The following is a 19,505-nucleotide window of genomic DNA, read 5'->3' as shown; positions in this document are numbered from 1 at the left end:
CAGGAATGAACATGTGACCCAATTCAGGCCACTGCAATGAGGGGACAATTGCTGGAACCTTGTAGGAAAGGCCTTCCTCAGTCTTAAGAACAGCGCCACTACCAAAGGCCTCTGTCTTCTCTGAAGGCTGTGGTTGTGTGGCTGGAAAGCCGACAATGGCTCTAGTCATTTTCCCTCCAGGGAGCAGGAGCCTCAGGACAAAGCCCCAGGACACAGAGCGCATGCCTAGAGCCAGCCGGAGCTCTGAACTAAAGAGGCCATGACCCTGGATTCTAAGTCATTGCTCTGCAGCTGGGCAGGACGGTTCCCTGCTAGGGGACCACACTGGGACAATGACAGGGCACATGCAGGATGCCGGAGTATGTTGGCTACTTTTGTCTATTGCAGGACTTTTCAAAGACTTTACTGTTCATTGTGAATTTCCAAGAAGGGGATAGCCTTTCAAAAAACTGGCTGAGCATAGAAACTTCTCTGGAGAGACATTTCATGGTACCAGTGTTCTGCAAAACACACAGTGAGAAATGCTGACATAAACATTAAAAAAAACCCATCTATACTATTTCTACAAAAACCATTAGGAAATCTACTTTTCCCTCTGAACTTATGCTGTATGGTCTAAAAATTATTCTGCAGCATTTAAATATTCAATATTACCGGGAGTTAGTCAAAAACAACAGCAATCTTTCAATTACCTTCAAATCCTCTCTTAGAGAGCTGTAGTCTACCTCAATGGCTTCTTCTTTTTCATATATGTCAACTGTTGTCTGGGTACTTTCTGCTTCAGTTCCCAACTGGAAAACATATGAAACGCTTTCCTCATTATCCAAAATGCGATCTACTCATCCGTCTGCCCCAAGCCCACCAGCTGACTTCCACCTCGCTCAGATTAAAAATTGACCTGCAAGGCCATGGCAGTCTGGTCCCAGCCATCTGGCCCTGTCTCCCCTTTAACTTCATGCTGTGCCAGGCTGCGCTGCAGTCACTCTGCTCCAGCCACACTGGCTTCCTTGAACAGAGCGGACAAACATCCAGCCAGGCAGGGCCAGCACTGCCCTCTGCCTGGACAACCTGCCCCTGAAGGCCCGCATCACTCTCTCATGTCCTCGACTTACCGGCGACCTTCTCTCGGGCCACCCACGGCCTGGCCATCTGACACTGCAAACCCCCCACCAACACTCCACTCTCTCTCCTGCTTTAGTTTTTCTTTAGCCTGTTTCACCACCAAACACATGACATTTTATCTGTTTGCCATTGTGTTTGTGTGCCTGTGTCTCCCCCCGTACATGTGAAGGGAGGGGTTTCTGGCAGCTGCACGACTGTGATGTTCTCAGCACCTCGTGCAGCCCCTGGCCACATGTATTGTAGTTGTAACATGTGCTGCTCTGTGCACGAGGGAAGGACCAGAAAGGAGGGCATAGAAATAAATGAGACCTACGCAGCTGTCATGCAGGATGGCTGTCAGCGTAATGCGGAACCCAAACCAAGACTCACAAAGTAAGAGAGAAGAAAATCTTTGTCATTCACTCCTTTCTAGCTATTCTCTGACAAACAAACAAACTCAATGAAACAACTTTTGGAATTATGTCTACATGTCATGTAATAGATGTGTATGTTAAGACAGTTCAAATACAAGTTGAACTTGGATACAAAATGTAATCTGGATCCCCGAATCGCTCAAGCCCCGTCTCCTGATTCGCTATCATGTTTGCTATGACACTTCTGAGTCATCTGGGGCCTCACTACTCAGAGCGTGGTCAGCGGCCTGGCAACAGCGGAACTCCTCCGGGAGCCGTGAGAATGGCAGACTTGTGGCAACCAGAGTCTGGGAGGCTTCATGCTCACAGACTGATGTGGGGACCAGTGATCCAGTCTCTCCCACAACAGAAGAATCTTCTGTGAGAACCCTGGCAGGTGCAGGTAACTCACCCTCTGTCTGAACACCTCCAGTGGAAGGGCAATCTCAGGTTCTACCTCACAATTGTTGTAAGACAATCACTCCTATAACAACTGTTGTAAGATGATTAGTTCTACCTGGTGACCCTTGTTCAGCCCTCCAGAGAGGCCATTTATACCTTATGCCTTTATCGAGTACCTCATACAGCACCCTCATGGCTTGACCACACTAGATGTGCTGACAAAATCCCGGTCAGGGACGCACCATCGGAGGCCGTCCATTTTTCTAGTAGCAAGTGCTCCTGAGCAGAAAAATTCTGACTCTGTGGCCTCCACGCCCAACCCCAGGATCTCCTCAGGACCAGAAAAATCAAGTGTGATCCTTCTGCTGAGACAGGACCGCCTTCCACGGGAGGAGGAGAACCATATCCCCAAGCCTTCTCTTCCCAGCCGGACATGGTCTGGGCCTTTGCCCTCTCCTGGACTCTTTACTCTTAAAAGCATCATGCTTTAAAAGGTGTCTGCAATATTCCAGTGTGGCCTGACCAGCACAAAGTGGAATAAAACTCCCACTTTTTCCTTTTAGATAATAATTCAATATTAGTCCACCTGCCTTGAAACACCCCTCCAGGAATATGAGTCTTTCAAGCTAATAAAGAAGGAAATAATTTCACATTCCTGGTGGGCATGTTGAGAGTAACTCTGAAGGTTTGCCAGCTGATAGAGCGCTAGGACAACGACGTCCATTTAGATGTCAGTCAGGAAGACTGCTTCCGCCTCTCCTCTCATCTAACAAACCTCTTCTAAATTTACATCGCCTTTTAAACAGCCAGATGGATGAAAGATGGACGGCCTCTAGTGGTGAGTCCCTGACTGAGATTTCTCGTTCTTTCTGTAGTATACTGAGTATTGTTTTTCTGCTCTCACCTATGTCTGCTATTACCACACATCCCGTTCCCTCTCTCTGCACGTGTGAGAATGGACACATGACCCAGAATGAGCCAGAGTTCTTCCCCAGGATGTTTCTGAGAGAGGTCAGGAAATACTTCTTTTTCCCTTCTGGTCAAAGTTACTGATTTCTCGTCAGTATCTCTCTACAGGTAAGAAACTGTGGTCCATCCCGTGGGCTAAAAGGACTTGGATTAGCAAGAGAGAGGAGAGAATGGCCCGGAATGCCTGGCGCTCTGGAGTGATGATGGCTCGGGCCTTTTCCATCCTAGGAGGAGGAGATGTTTTCTCTGCCCCTAACAGGGCTTCAGAACAAGGGGAAGGACCTGCAGCGCTGGGATGCCACTAAGCAGCACAGGGCATTCCAGTAAGTTCCACACCACCACACTTATTGTAGAATCACTTGCTAGAATACCTCCACTTCAAGGATGTCATCCAGTGACCCCACCAAAAGAGTTATTTCAATATCTTGAACTTTGCAATCAAGCAGCATATTATGCTTCTCCAGCCGTTTCTGTTCCAGAGAAGACTGAATGATTACAACTTCTTTTTGCCATTTTTTCACTTCCCTGTAAATACACAGATACGAAAAAGCGATTATACTTTACCTATTAGGTAAAGTTGCATCAAAGAAGAAAAATACGTTATAAACTTACATGAAAAAAATTTTTTCCTATGTGTGCTGTAAGATCTAGAGCAGGGGTGTCCAAACTTTTTTCAACGTTTTTCACCAAGGGCCCTATGCGGTAAAATACACAAACAGCCGGGCCACTCACTCGAGGTGAAGTACATATTGCCTCACCTGGTTTATTTAAGTAAACTAAACATATTTTTGGAATTTGCTGCAGGCCAATTAACAATGGATTGTGGACTGCAGTTGGCCCGCGGGCCGGAGTTTTGACACCCCTGATCTAGAGTGATCTCACTGATGCTTGTCATTCAAACTTGAGAAGGGAGGTGAATCTGATTAGTTAATCTAAGGGAGAACTGAATATTTAACAATGAGTACTGTTACTTCAGTCAGGTTAACAGCAATACAGTGCTTTCCCTACTTTATTTTTAAATCTGTACAGTTTTTCAAGCTGCATTTCTCTCTCAATATATAAGTTCTACGTTTTAGGATCTCAAACCAAGAGTCTCAGTAAGAGAAAGGTCTAACTAAGTAAGTCATTACACAAAATAGTCCGAACTTTTTTTCCTATCACCCCTACTAATATGCCTTCTATCTGAAATGAGGGCTCGGGGGTTTTACCAGCTGAAACAATGTAGGATTTTAAAGAGGAACTAGAAACAGAACCAAAAAAATAAAATAAAATACATTAGAAATTATATGGTTTTCAAGAATATGATAGAGACGTCGTTCTGTTTAAGCTGTAAAAAAACAAAACAAAACAAAACAGTAAACAAACTTTCATTGCACCCAAAAATCTAAGACACAAAACGTTCTGACTGTATTTTGAAGCACTCGAGGTCTCTGAACAGTGAGGGAAATTGTGACATGCCAAGAGGCTGAGCACAAACAGTACATTTCACGTGCTCACTTTTGCTCTGCCAATCATCCAGGAAAGCAGACGTTATGTGGTGACATGAGCCAGTCGATTCTAAGTGGGATTGTCATCATTGAGGCGAATGCCCGTGCTTATCCTGTGCCAGCTACTGCTCTAAGTGCCACAGAAACAGTCACTCACTTAACCCTTCCCACTATCCTATGAGGCTGGCACTACCACACCCCTGTGTCACTACTGAGGAAATGCTGGCATGGTTCTTCAGTAGCAGAGCTGGGACGTGGAGCGATGTAGGCACAGCCCTCACCGCAAAGCCGACTAGAGGGAGACTGGACAACAGGAAGATGCCAGTGTCAAGAGGAGTTCAGGACAAGGGACCACATCTACACAGGTCCACGTTGTCACCCGCTAAAAAGAACTGTTCACTCTAAAGAACCAGCCACCTGTCTTGGTTTTCCTCCAAGTTAGAAGGCTCGAAAGGTGTGATATGGAACCAAAAGCAACAAAGGACACACATTCAAGTAATAAAACTTCCTGTAAGCAATGTGAAATTGAGCTAAACATCTGTAAAACTCTGTGTATGGTCTTTGAAACTGATAGAGTTCTCAATTACCTATCCACAGCCAAAAGCTTCTTCCGCTCTTCTTCAATCTGAGCTTGGACTTTCTCAGCATTGGCATTCTGAGCGAGAAATGTGTCCTGCAGTTGCTGCCTCTTCGCCATAAGCTCATCCACAACTTGCAGACAATCTTCTTCAGCCTGAGTGGAGATGATGTGCACTGTAGATTCACCATCTTTTACGTTAGTAAGGTCAATCACCCATCTTCTCAGTGAAGCCAAACCAGCCATTCTGAGATAAACCTGTACCCTGAGAGCGGCCTCCGCTCTCTCGTGGCCTTTGGCTACGCCCATTGCACTCCTCTCGGAAACTGGCCATCACTGCCTGCCTGTCCTTCACTTTGGATTCATTCCTCAGTTTACCTCCACCTGACTTCTGTTCTTGCTACTGTGACCTCTTAAGTAGCCCACTAAACAGACATCTTCCAGCCTGGACCTTTTTGATAGCTTTCACCACTTTCTCCCTCCTGAACCTCTGGGGGGATGTCACCCCCTCTGGCTCTCTTCATAACCGATATGAGCTCTCCTCCCAGAATTCCATTCTTGCTCCACTGCGCTTCACTGTCTACCTCTCTGCCCGAGATGCTCAACCATTCACATACGGTTTCCACCCACCCCCATGAACTGGCCTTGACTTCTCCGGGTCTGTGCACTCTTTAACCACCTGCTGGAAATTGCTATCTAGATGTCACATAGGCAACCAAAGCTGCACAGGTCCAGAATTTTCTCTCCTTAACCTGCTCTGCCCAAGTGAGCATGAGTCGTCTGTGGCATGCCCCTACCTCCTCTCCCGCTTCTACATCCAGCAATTCGTGTGGCTGTGCCGATTTTACTTCAAGCATTTCTCCACCCGCCCCCACCCGCTGCAGTAACACTTCAGGAGTACAACAAACGTTATTCAATGAACAAAGTCATCACTTCAATGGCGGGGCTTCAGAACTCCCTTATTAATTACCTTCTTTAGGTTATCAATGTCTTCTGTGCCTTTCTGGACAGTTTCTTTTACTGTTTTGATATTGCTTAGTTTCTTCTTTAATTGATTGCGACTGTACTCGAGTTGAATATTAAGCCGAGTTTTTTGTTTCTCAAATTCTAATCTAGTGTAATAAAGTCAAACATTACAACTGGTAAACATAGTCCTTCAATTCTTTCTTTTTCTGTTTATTATGGAAATTTTCAAACAAATACAAAAGTAGAAGGGATACTACAATGAATTACCACAGAGCTACCCCCTAACTTTAAGAACTACCAATTCAAGTCAATCTTGTTTTACCCATCACCCCACTCACTCACCATGCCTTCTCACCACTGGATTATCTGAAGCAAATTTCAGACATCATGTAATTTCATTTGTAAGTATTTTAGTATGTATCTCTGAAAGGGAAGGGACTTTTAATACATAACCATAAGCTATTATAGATAAAAAGGATAACTCCTTAAATATCAAATTGCTGTCACTGCCAAATTTCCTAAGTCTCAGTATTTTTTTCTAAACTGATTTGCTTGAACCAGGATCCATAGATTGCGTATGGGTATGTTCCTTACATCTTTTATAATCTATAGATTCCCACCCCTCTTCTTTTTAAGTCACAATTTATGTGTTTATTCTTATGTACTGAGTCAATCTTTTCAAACTGTGTTCATTCACAAACTCCAACCTGGGGTTTAAGAAGGCGTTCCTTCCTCATATACTTCCCACTCTGCCAGCTTCATAATCTCCTCTAAAGAAGTCATCCAGTATAACTGTAGCCCATCTTTTCCACCCTCTCTCCCTCACATATCCTGCTAACAGAATCATTCGTTCAACATTTTAAGCAGTGATGGTAGCTGATATTGTGCTAGGTACCATTAGATACCACTGGTTCAAACACAACAAAACAACAGTAACGATCGAAACAAAGAGAAGTTTCGTTTTACTCATGTCAGCTGAATGACTGAGGTACGTAATACTACTGTCCTATTTAACAGAGAATTAAGATCATGCCCAGGGCTACCCGCATAGAAGTGGTGGAGCCAGCGTGACACACTCCGCAAGGACAACAGAAGCCCTGCTCTTACCGCTGACCACACTCCCCGTAGGAGCGGTCAACAACAAACCCCTGAGGGATTCATTTCTGCTGTGGGAGGCAGACACACAGGAGCGTGCGGGTGAAACACTTCTTCACGTGGCTTCAGGACGTCACACTCCTCTGGCTTGCCTCTCCCTCACTCACTGCTCCTTCCATGGTTCCTTCTCATCTCCTCAACTTGTTAATCGCCTCGGATCCCTTTCCTGTCTACATTCATTCCCTTGGTAATCTTATCCAGTCACATGACTGTAAGTATCATCTGTATGCCAACAATCCCCAGATGTATTCTTCTAGCCCCGTCCTCTCCCACGAACGCCTCACTTGTATAGTCAGCTGCCCACTCTACATCTGCAATTCATGGCAGAGACATCCAAGGACACATAATAGAAAAGCTACCGAAAGTAACAGGGGGGTTTAGCAAAGTTATCAGATGTTAGACCAATCTAAAATTCAATAGTATTTTTCTACATTAGAAGACAACTAGAAAAATATAAAAATAGATAACTACTCATAAGAAAAAAAAAACTAAAATATCCAGGAATTAACTTAATAAAAACACACAGATCTCTATGGAAAAAAACTTTAAAATTCTAATAAAGAATAAGATAATTAGAATAAATGAAAAGACATTCTATCTTTTCATATAAGAGGACGTAGTATTTTGAAGATGTTCTCCCCAAATAAATCTATAAATCCAATACAATAGCAATCAGAATTCCAGGTGGATTTTATGAGAAGCTCAGTAAAAAGTGATTGGCAGGATTCTTTAGAAACAAAATCTACTGAAGTTCAAACAGACGTCAGAACAAGGGATAAAGAGGGGCATTTTATGGGGTGGCCGGATGGCTCAGTTGGTTAGAGCGCGAGCTCTCAACAACAAGGTTGCCGGTTCAATGCAAGTAAAGACTGAAAAATGGCGACTGGACTTGGAGCTGAGCTGCGCCCTCTACAACTAGGTTGAAGGACAACGACTTGGAGCTGATGGGCCCTGGAGAAACAATTGGCCCTGTTCCCCAATATTCCCCAATAAAATTTAAAAAAAAGAGGGGCATTTTATGATAAACGGGTTAATTCAGCAGAGATATAACAATCCCAAATATGTATCCCTTATCATGAGGCTTTAAGATACACTGACAGAGGCTTTAAGTAAAAACTGACAGAGGCTGGAAGGAGAAACTGACCGATCCGAAAGCATACCTGTAGCACTCCTCTCTGCGTGATCGCCGGAACAACCAGACAGAGAATCAGTAAGTACACAGAAGACCGCCGTAATACCGACCTAACTGCCACCCAGAGAACACCCCACCCAACAGCAGAATGTACATTCTTTGTAAGTGCACATGGAATAGTTCCTTTTAAGATAGAATGCACGCCGCACCCTCAAACAAGCCTCAATTTAAAATGACTGAAATAAAGTAGAATGCATTCCTTACCACAGTAGAATTAAAATAAAACTCAGTAACAGAAAAATATCTGAATCCCCCAACCCTCAATATCTGTTCAATTAAACAACATGCTTTCAAACACCCCATGGGTCATAGAAAGTCACGAGAGATATTAGAAAATATTTTGAATGGAATGATAATGAAAATACAACATGCCAGAAGTAATGGGATATAGCTTAAGCAGTACTGGACAGGGAAATATACACCTTGAAATGCTCATATTAGAAAAGTCTAAAATGCATAATATAAGCTTCTATCCTAAAAGCTAGAAAAAGAAGGGTAAATTAAACTCAAAGTAAGTAAAAGGAAGGAAATAATAAAATAATAAAAGTTAGGAGCAGAAATCAACAATATAGAAACAGACAAAACAGAAAATCAACAAAGCCAAGAACTGGCTTAGAAGGATCAATAAAGACACTTCTAGCTAGACATCAGGAAGAAGAGAGACAAATCACCAGTATCAGGAATGAAAGACTGGTATAGGACTGGTATATGTAGGACTGGTATAGGTCCTACAGACATTAAAAAGGATAAAAGGGAATATTATTAATAATTTTATGTTAAGTTTGACAACTGGATGAAATACATAAATTCCTTGAAAGACACAAACTACCAAAGCTCACTCACAAAAGATGATATCCTTAATAGCCCTACATCTACTAAGGAAACTAAATTTGTAATTAAAAACTTTTCCACAAAGAAAGGTGGGTGGCCTCAGTGGTTTCACTGTCAAATTTTACCCAACATTTAGGAAAGAAAGAATATAATTCTACAGAAATCCTTCATCAAGAAAAGAAAACCCAGAACAATTCTTAACTCATTTTATAGGTCTGGCATTGCCCTGATACAAAACTGTGACAAAGACATTGCAAGAAAAGAAAACTATAGATCAATACACTCATGAATATAGATGAAAAAAATCATTAATAAAATTTTAGCAAATCAAATCCAAAATATTTGAAAAGGATAATACACGACCAAGTAGGGCTCATCCCAGGTATGCAAAGTTGGTTTAACATTCTAAACTCAACCAATGTAATTTACCATATTAATAAACAACAACAAAAAAAACCCAACCATATAATCTTTCAATAGATGGCAGAAAAAGTACTGACAAAATTCAACACTCTGCTGATAAAAAATTTCAGCAGACTAAAAACAGAAGGGAACTTCTTTAACCTGCTAAAGGGTACACTAAAGTTAATATACTTAACTGTGAAAGACTGCATTGCTTTGCCCTAAGACTGAGACTAAGGAAGGATGTCTGTGCTCACCACTTTTATTTATTCAACATTGTACTGTAGGCCTTAGCTAGTGCAACAGGAAAGAAATAAAAGCCATACTAATTGGAAAGGAAGAAATAAAAAATTTTAATTCACTGACAATATGATCATTTAATGTAAAAAGTCCTAAGGAATTTACAAAAGAGCTAATAAGTTTAGCAAAGTTGCAGGATACAAGGTCAGTTTACCAAAACCAATTTTATTTCAATTTAGTACCAACAATCAATTTGAAGTTGTTAATTAAAAACAATTCCATTTACAATAGCATAAAGATATGAAGTACTTAGGAATAAACTGATTGTCACTTCTGATTTTCTTCAGGGTGTTTTGCAATACAAAATTTTTTTATTTCTATACATTCCATTTTATCAAGTTTTTCTTTCATGGCTTCTGGGGTTTATGTCCCACTGAAAGACCTTCCATAATCTGAGATTATTTTTTAAAATTCTCTTATGACTTATTCTAGTGTTTTGATGCCTTCCTTTTATTTACATTAAAATCTTTGATTTAGTTGGAATTAGTCTGAGTCTAAGGAATGACACAGAGGTCCCAGGACATTTTTTCTAGGTTGCTAACCCCAACATAACTTACTGAAAAGTGTGTATTTTCTCCACTGATAAGAAATGCCACCTTTCACTTAAGCCAAATTTCCCTTCTAGATCTGAGTATATTTCTGGACTCTATATGTGAGCCAGTACCTCAGGATTTTAATTAATGTAGCTTTATACTGTATTTTAAAATCTTGGATTTCTAGTTCTTTCTCATTACCTTTTTCAGATTTTTTTCTTGGCTAATTCTAGATGTGAACTCTAGAATCAGCTTATCTAGTTAAAAATAAATCTTGTCCATACATATACTGAGATATTTAAATTATAGATTAAATTCGGGAGAACCAACTTCTTTTTAATATTGAGTCTTCCTATGAAAAAACTAGTATGTCTTTCCTTTTTATTCAAGTTTCTGTTCAGTCTCAATTAAAGGTTTCTTTATATATTGCTTTCACATTTAGTAAGTTTATTTCTAAGTACTAAGTATTTTACTTTTTTCCCTCTCTAATGTAACTGGGATATTTTCTCCCAATATACTGTCTCCCTGGTAGACTCCCTTTGTATACAGAAAGGCTATACATTTTAAAAGTATTTTTATATTAATTTTTAATAAAAATTCACATTAATATTTGTATTCAGTTACATTATTGAATCCTTTTCTTGTTTCTAATAGTTTTTATTTGTTCTCTAGGAATTACTAGATATATATCATACAACCTGCAAATAGTGAAAAATTTACCTCCTCCCTTCGAAATTTTTATACCTTATTTACATGTTCTGTCTAAATATATTAACTAGTACCTTCAGAAGAATGTTAGAGAACAGTGGTGATACTGAACATACTTCTCATTTCCAATTTTACTAGGAACACTTCTAGTGTTACTCCATCAAAACACGATGCTCATTTAGAATGAGATATATTTGCTCAAATCACAGGTATCTAACTACTCACATTTTAACTTTTTAATAAAAAATGGATGCTGAATTTTGTCCAGAGTTTTTCATCAAGTATAGAGTTGATTTTTCTCCTTTATGGCAAATTACAGCAATAATTCCTGATCCCAAGCCATCCTTTGATTTCTCGTATGAAGGTCACTCGGCAACAGCATATTGTTTAGCTGTTGGTGTACTGCTTATTTCTAGTTCACCTTATTTTATTCGGTTATTTGTAGGTGGAACTGATTTATAATTTATTATATGTGTATGTATGTACCTTTCTGGATTTTGGCATCAATATTACGTTTATTTCATAAAAAAATGTGTTTCTTCCTCTTCTATACTGTGAAGCAGTTTAAATATTGAAGATTTGTTTAAATATTTAATGTTGAAGTTTCCTGCACCTTTAAAGTTTGCTGCGATGATTCATCTGTGAAACCATATGTGCCTGGTGAATTTGGGGATGAGAGTGGGCAGAAGCTTTTTTACTTTCTTTTACTATGGTAACTCAACTCCTTAGATTTTTCTATCTTGGTAATACATTATTTCTCGAAAATGGTCAATTTTATCTACTTACATAAATATTTACAGAGAACTAAGAAATCAGTGTCTTTTAATAATTACAATGTAATCATGTCCCCATTCTCTTATTTTGTATATTTCTGTTTTCTCTCTTCAAAAAATTATGAAATTGGACAATCAGGGCTCTTCCCCATCCAGTGATCTTTCTATGAGGCCACATCCAGAGATTCCGAGGTCCTACAGACATTTCCTCTTTGCAGCATGTACTACATGTCAGCCTCTGGGCCAGACAATGGCCTCCCAGACCTGTACAGGAGCACTGTTCTGTACAACATCTCCCGTTGTACTTGTTGCAGCATTTTGTATTGCTGGAAGCTTATGAGTGGGCAAGAACTTTCTATCCCTTCTGAGACCATGAGGGTATGCCAAAACCAGCCACATAAATTAAATTCTCTTAAATAAGACATGACTGCTTCAGTCACAGCCCATCTTCACAACCAATCAGCCTGACGGTCAACCCCTCCTGCTGATGTGCAAACAGCAACCAAGGTTCAACTATAACAGGAGGGCATACACAACCCACACAAGGGACACACCTAGAGCACCTGGCTCAGGTGACCAGAAAGACTGCACCACTGGGCCCTACAGCATACCTACTACATAAGACCACTCTACCAAGAGCGGGAAACATAGTGGCCCTATGTAGTACATAGAAACAAACACAGGGAGGCAGCCAAAATGGGGAGACAAAGAAACATGTCCCAAATAAGAGAACAAGGAATTGAAAACCTATTTGAAGAAATAATGATGGAAAAGTTCTCTAACCTGACGAAGGAAATAGACATACAAGCCTAGGAAGCACAGAGTCCCGAACAAGATGAACCCAAAGAGGCCCACACCAAGACACATCATAATTAAACTGCCAAAGGTTAAAGACAAAGAGAGAATCTTAAAAGCAGAAAGAAAAAAGCAGTTACCTACCTACGAGGGAGCTCCCATAAAACTGTCAGCTGGTTTCTCAACAGAAACTTTCCAGGCCAGAGGGAATTGGCATGAAATATTCTAAGTGATGAAAAGCAAGGGCCTACAACCAGGATTACTCTACCCAGTGAAGCCATCATTTAGAATCAAAGGACAGATAAAGAGCTGCCCAGACAAGGAAAAGCTAAAGGAGTTCATCACCACCAAACTAGTATCACAAAAAATGTTAAAGGGATTTCTTTAAGACAAAGAAGAAAAAAGATAAAAAATATGAATAATAAAATGGCAATAACTATATATTTATCAACAATTACTTTAAATGTAAATGGATTAAATGCTCCAATCAAAAGATAGGGTGGCTGAATGGATAAGAAAACAAGACCCTCACATAAGATGCCTACAAGAAAAGAGACTCATTTCAGATCAAAAGACATACACAGACAGAAAGTAAAGGGATGGAAAAAGATATTTCATGCAAATGGAAACAAGCAAACAAAAAATCTGGAGTAGCAGTACTTATACCAGACAAAATAGACTTTAAAACAAAATATAACGAGACAAAGAAGGACCCAGTAATTCCACTTCTGGGTACTCATCTGAAGAAACTCAAAATGCTACTTCGAGGGGACGTGTGCATCCATATGTTCATTGCAGCATTATTTACAATGGCCAAGATGTGGAGGCAGCCTGGGTGTCCATCAATGGATGACTGGATAAAGAGGTGGTACATATATACTACTGGAATATTACTCAGCCATGAAAAAGAATGAAATCTTGCCATCTGCAACAACATGGATGGAACTAGAGGGTACTGTGCTGAGTAGAGTAAGTCAGAGAAAGACAAATGCCATATGATTTCACTTCTATGTGGAATCTAAAAAACAACAAACAAAACAGAAACAAACTCATAGAAACAGAGAACATTTTGATGGTTACCAGATGGGAGGGGGTTGGGGGAATGGATGAAAAAGGTGAACAGATTAAGAAGTACAAATTGGTAATTACAAAATAGTCATGGGGATGTAAAGTATAGCATAAGGGATGTAGTCAATAATATATATATGTGGAATCTAGAGAAAAGGATAAACGATTGAGTAAACAAAACAGAAATAAGCTCATAGATACAGAGAACATTTTGACGGTTGCTGGATTGGAGGGGGATGGGTAAAGGGGGAAGGTGTAAATTCGTAGTTAAAAACAGTTATGCGGATGTGTAGTATAGCATGGGGAATATAGTCAGTAGTATTGTAATAACTATTTATGTCAGAACTGGTACTGGATATATCAGGGTAATCATTCTATAAGTTATGTATGTATGTGTCTAATCACTCGGGTGCTATACACCTGAAACTAATATAATATTGTATGTCAACTATAATTAAAAAATAAAAAATACTTTAAAGATTATGAAATAAAAGAATTAGGTCTCTATAAGAATATGAATGTCTACTTGCTATTTCATGATGAACTAAAATAAAGATCCTCAGGCATAATTCCCTTAAATTGTGAAATAATTGTTACATTTATATATGTGTAAATTGCTTACTGACATTTTTAATAAAAATACCTTTTTTGATCAATTTCTTGTTGTTGTTTAACATGTTTTTGCTCAAATTCACGAATATTTTCCACTCCAATTTCTTCACAGAAGTGTTGGAAAATGTCATCTTCAACCTTTTAAATTATTTCAAAATAATTGGTTTAATAATTAATTTTAAGAAAGTATATAAACAATGCTTAAATCTAAGTTTTTCCCAACAAGATTTTCCAGTATGAGGACCCTAACGAATCCCAACAAGCATAACTGAACTCTGAGGGGCCAGTGCTTTCTCATTAGCTCCACACACTATACTCATCTATCTTCAAATTTCTCATTCTAAAAATTAAATAAGCTCAGAATTGGTTTTATTAAGAGTTTTGGCTTTATGAAATGTTTAATACAAAATTGGAAGCATTTCAAACACATTAGCCACACCAATATATAATATTTTACATAAACAAATAAAATATTCTTTGTATGAGGAAACTACAGTGTCTTAGGCAGTATAAAGCCAAGAGGATTGGAGCAGAGAATTAAGACTCAAAAAGATTTTGAAAATCTAGAATGAGCCAAATCCAACAAAATAACATTTAACCTCAATATTTTTAAAGCCCTGAATTTATGTATAATTATGGAATAAACAGACCTATTTTTTTAAACAGTGGGATGTTAAAAACTTTCCAATTTAAGTTGAATATAGATTAAATACTCATGTGATATGACTGATGCAATAGTAAGCGATAATCTACGTAAGCAGATAATCCAAACCATAGCAAGTTCCTCGTGTGGAGTTCCATGGTACTCCGTACTGGTCAGACAGTATTTGACATCATGCTTTGTTCTGGGCTCTGACAAATAATGGAGCACCCAGAAGATGGTTATCAGGACTGTTCTTAACTCCATGGTAAATGTAAATGATTAAGGAATTAGGGGTACTTAAGGTGGAATAGAGATAATTAAGGAGCTACATAAATGTGGTTTCAAATCGTGTGATAAAAGGTAGAACTAAAAGCATGGGAGCAAGTTACTGAGTGATGGTGTGACAAACAACTTTCTAAGGAGTAAAGTAAGCAACAGTGGAATGAATTAAACCAGAAAGTTCCTGTCACTTTATAAGCAGAGGCTAGATGGCCAAATCTTTGCTGCCCCAGAGTCAAGCACTGTGCCTGGCAAATATAATAAATGTTCTAGAAATAATTACTGAGTGAATAACTAATCTCACAAGATAACCCAAATGACAAAGTTCTTTCTCTCCTGTTAAGGGAAGTGGGAGAAAGAGAGAGGCTGTAACGTTTACAAAGAGCAAGCAGAGGATGGAGAGCAGAAGAGAGTAATTACGCACTGGTCATTGTCTCTTGAGATGCAATAACTGGTTCTCAAAAGACACAAGAAAATTAATTTGGCAAACCCATAAAACTTAGCACTTATCCTACTTAGCTTTAGCACATACTCAGGAACCCTAAATGTGGCATCCAGTGTAGAACTGCATTTTATCTGTCATTTAATAACAAATACATCATTCATGACCTTATTTATCTTTTCTTGAAATCCTTCAATTCTTTTTTGCCGTTCTTGGATTCCTTCACTCAACATGGTACATTGAGACTCAATATTTAGTAGTTCACTTTGTAACTGAGATTGTTCCTAATTACAAAGAGAAAAAAATTTCTTTTTTAACATGGCTATTTTAGTTTTATATAATGAAGCTGAAAATTTGATAGGTATCTTTTAGAATAAAAAGGGAATCCATGAGATAAGGTAAGTTCAGGTACAATTGTATGATAAGATTAACAACCATAAAAATCAAGTAACTAAAGACTGTCATATAATCTCAATCATGGGGTAAAGTGTTAAATTACATGGCGCTATATAATATAATTCCGGAAATTCTAGGTTCTGGTTCTAATTTCCATAAAATTGTATGTAAGTCTGTATTACCCGATAGAGAGCAGCAAGGTGCTTCTTTTTAATCATCTCTAGTTCACTTTGTGTATATTTGAGTCGTGTCTGAGTTCCTTGTAGCAGAGTCTGTATTTGTTTCAAATCTGCTTCCTTGCGAAGCATCTTCATTAAATCCTAAAGAAGAAATAAAATAGAATATTTTACAATAGAACAGCACTTTCACTTTTCAAAGTGCTTTCATAAGTCGTAATAATTCGCCGATGCTTTACAGATAACCACCATTCACACTCCGTCTTCCCTTCTTCTGATCAATTAAGTACCTAAGCCATCCGGAATGACCAAGATGTCATACGGCATCCTCAAACACTGAACACACTTCCTGACAGGAAACAGGCAATGAAAACTGAGGACTGGGGCATGTTTCACCCATGGCACACATATGGGGTCGTAGGATAAATGCTGCCTCGCTTTTAGCACAGCCTTGTTTCTGCTTGCCTTGTCCATTCTCTTCTCTCTTCACCCATCCTATTGCTCAACCAAATCAACTCCTTAGTATATGTTCCTCTGTATTTTTACTCCAAGAGCTTACATGAACACATGTGTATATTCATCTATGTATGTTTTTTGTCTTTTACAAATTTAGAATCATACTGCACATGCTTTTCTGCCTCCAGTTTCTCATTCAGTTACTCACAAAAGTCAACTGATAAAGCTGTCAATTCATTTTTAATGGCTGCATATTATTCCAATGTGACTGTACCAAAACTATTCGACTATTCTCGAAATAATGGGCATTTACTTTGTTTCCAGGTTTTTGTCACCACAAACAATACTGCAACAACATACGTGTATGCATACCATGAAGTCCTGGAGTTTTTATTTCCATGCAATAGATTCCCCAGGGTGAGATCGATGGGTCAAAGGTATTGATGTGTTTAATAGCTGGTGCTGATAGCTCTCCCAAAGGCTGTAACAATTCACGTTTCTATAAATAATGTATGAGCACATGTTTCTTTACATCTCCACCAGCATATTTATTTTTTCCAAGTCTTATTGATAGGTATGAAGTAATCTTAATTTAATTAGTATTCCCCTGAGTACTATATTCTCTATTGAGCATTTCTGGATGTTTACTAGCTATATGGATTTCTTCTTTCTCTGAACTGCCTAATACTATCCTTTGCCCAGATGTTTCTATGTCTTTTCTTTCACGTCAATTTGTAAAAAACAGTTCTTTGACAGTATAGAACCTACAATCTTTACTTTAAATTAAAAAAAAATGTATACAATGGCTTTTATCCTCATTTAAAAATTTTTTTGAATTCAAGTTTTTAATCTCTCTGGAATTTATTTTTATATGTTATACAGGACACAAAATTACTTTCTCTAAATGTGACAATACCTTTATTGGGCAATATATCCTTTCCCCACCAAGCCAAAACATTGTGTTCTATACTAAATTGTCAAATATAATGGGTACTATTTCTGGAATTCCTAACCTGCTTCATTAACCTGTCCATTCCTATGCAAATACTATATCAACTTGACTACAGTGGCTTTTCATTCTATAAGCTGGCAAGAGAAGGCCTACCTCACTCTCTTTTGTCACATATTTTTTTTGACTAGTTTCAGGAAATTCTTCATTTGTAATGGCCAGAAGATCATTTATCAAATTAAAATTCCTTGGTAGTATTTTAATTAAAATTGTATTCAAGTTATATATTAATTGGAAGACTTCTAACCCAAGAATATAGTACATTTTTTCCTTTAAGTTGTTTTATGTCCTTCAGTAAGTTGTTTTCTAAAAATAGTACTGTACCTTTATATTTACATTTATTTCTATTGTGAGCAAAATATTTTTCCATTTTTACATGCTTTTTGACAGTATAGAGGAAAACTAGTTTTATTTATGCAGCCCTTCCATTATCTTATTAAATCTAGTAGTTTTAAACTACCATCTTATTATCAGCAAAAAGTGAGTTTTTCTCTTCTTTTCAACGATTTACACAAACTACTTCATTTTGTGCCTAATTGTACTTACTACAACTTTCAAGACCACGTTAAATAATAATGGTAATAGCAGATATCTCTACTTCCTGATTTCAACTAAAATGGTTTTAATGTTTAACCATTTAAGCAATTATGTGTCTGTTTGGGGTATGAGCTATTTATTTAAATGATTTCTACCAATTACTTTTACTTAGTACTTTAATTAGGACTAGCTGCTGAACTTTACCAAATGCCTTTCTACATAGGCTCATCAGAATTTTCTCCCACTGTTCATTTGTTCAAGTAACGGGTTATGTTGATTGGCCTCTTACTGAAACACTCATGTAGTCTTGGAATAAATCCTGTTCAGTCTGGTGTATTTTTATTTCGCCACATTGCTGAATTCTCTATACTGATATTTAATTTAGAAGTTACGCATTTCTATTCACAAGGGAAGACCAGTAGTATCTTTATATTTGATATTAAAGTTATACTGACTTTATAAAATAAACTTGCAAGTTTCCATCTTTCCCTCTGATCTAGAATAGCTTAAATAACATGAGAATTATATCAGATAGAACTCAGCTATAAGCCCATCTGGTCCCACAGTTGTTTTTTTTTTAATTGTGGCTAAAATACACATAAAATTTACCATTTTTAAGGGAAGAGTTCAACAGTGTGTAAGTACATTCCCAGTGTTGTGCAATCAATCTCCACAACTCTTCATCTTGCAAAACTGAAACTCTATACCCATTAACAGCTCCCCATTCTCCTATCCCCTGAAATCCTGGCTACCACCATTCTACTTTGTCTCTATGAATTTGATAACTCTGGGAACCTCATCTAGGTGGAATTATACAGTATTTGTCTTTTTGTGACTGGCTTATTTCATTTAGCATAATGTATTCAAGGTTCATCTATTTTGTAGCATGTGTTGGAATTTCCTTCCTTTTTAAGAGCAAAAAATATTCCACTGTACGTATAGACTACATTTTGTTTATCCATTCACCCGTTGATGGACACATGGTGTCATGCAGGGTCTCTCCCCGCACAAGAACACAGGATATGGTGAGGCCAAAAAGGAACACCCACGGAGCCATGGACAAGGGTGTCATACCACTATATTCTCACTGGCGGCAAGGTTGGAGACACAGGAAGCAGGAGCCAAACGATCCACAATCTGCTGTCCGCTTTTCTGCCAACCAACCAACCAACCATTAACTACCCCCTAGCGTAGCCAAGGCAGTTACATTAGTGGCTAACGGCTAACCGATAACAGCTGATGGCCACCCAGCCACAGCGGCTGGCCATCTGATTACAGCTGAC

The 19,505-nt window shown here is 38.6% G+C and overlaps 1 protein-coding gene across 2 annotated transcripts in view; it reads right to left on the bottom strand.

Moving 5' to 3' along the window:
* SMC1B (structural maintenance of chromosomes 1B) overlaps positions 1 to 19,505 on the bottom strand; it is a 59,294-nt gene that overhangs the window by 11,172 nt on the left and 28,617 nt on the right. For both annotated transcript variants that reach the window (XM_033117543.1, XM_033117542.1), the window contains exons 13-19: positions 16,227 to 16,364; positions 15,816 to 15,932; positions 14,316 to 14,422; positions 5,920 to 6,061; positions 4,960 to 5,105; positions 3,257 to 3,410; positions 693 to 791 (exon numbers count right to left, since the gene is read on the bottom strand). In XM_033117543.1, coding sequence (XP_032973434.1) covers positions 693 to 791; positions 3,257 to 3,410; positions 4,960 to 5,105; positions 5,920 to 6,061; positions 14,316 to 14,422; positions 15,816 to 15,932; positions 16,227 to 16,364 — 903 coding nt within the window. The remainder of the gene's footprint in view (positions 1 to 692; positions 792 to 3,256; positions 3,411 to 4,959; positions 5,106 to 5,919; positions 6,062 to 14,315; positions 14,423 to 15,815; positions 15,933 to 16,226; positions 16,365 to 19,505) is intronic.

Source organism: Rhinolophus ferrumequinum, chromosome 10, assembly GCF_004115265.2.
Source record: "Rhinolophus ferrumequinum isolate MPI-CBG mRhiFer1 chromosome 10, mRhiFer1_v1.p, whole genome shotgun sequence".
NCBI lineage: Eukaryota > Metazoa > Chordata > Mammalia > Chiroptera > Rhinolophidae > Rhinolophus > Rhinolophus ferrumequinum.
The sequence above is the reverse complement of the archived record's forward strand: the minus strand, read 5'-3'. Positions and strand labels throughout refer to the sequence as shown.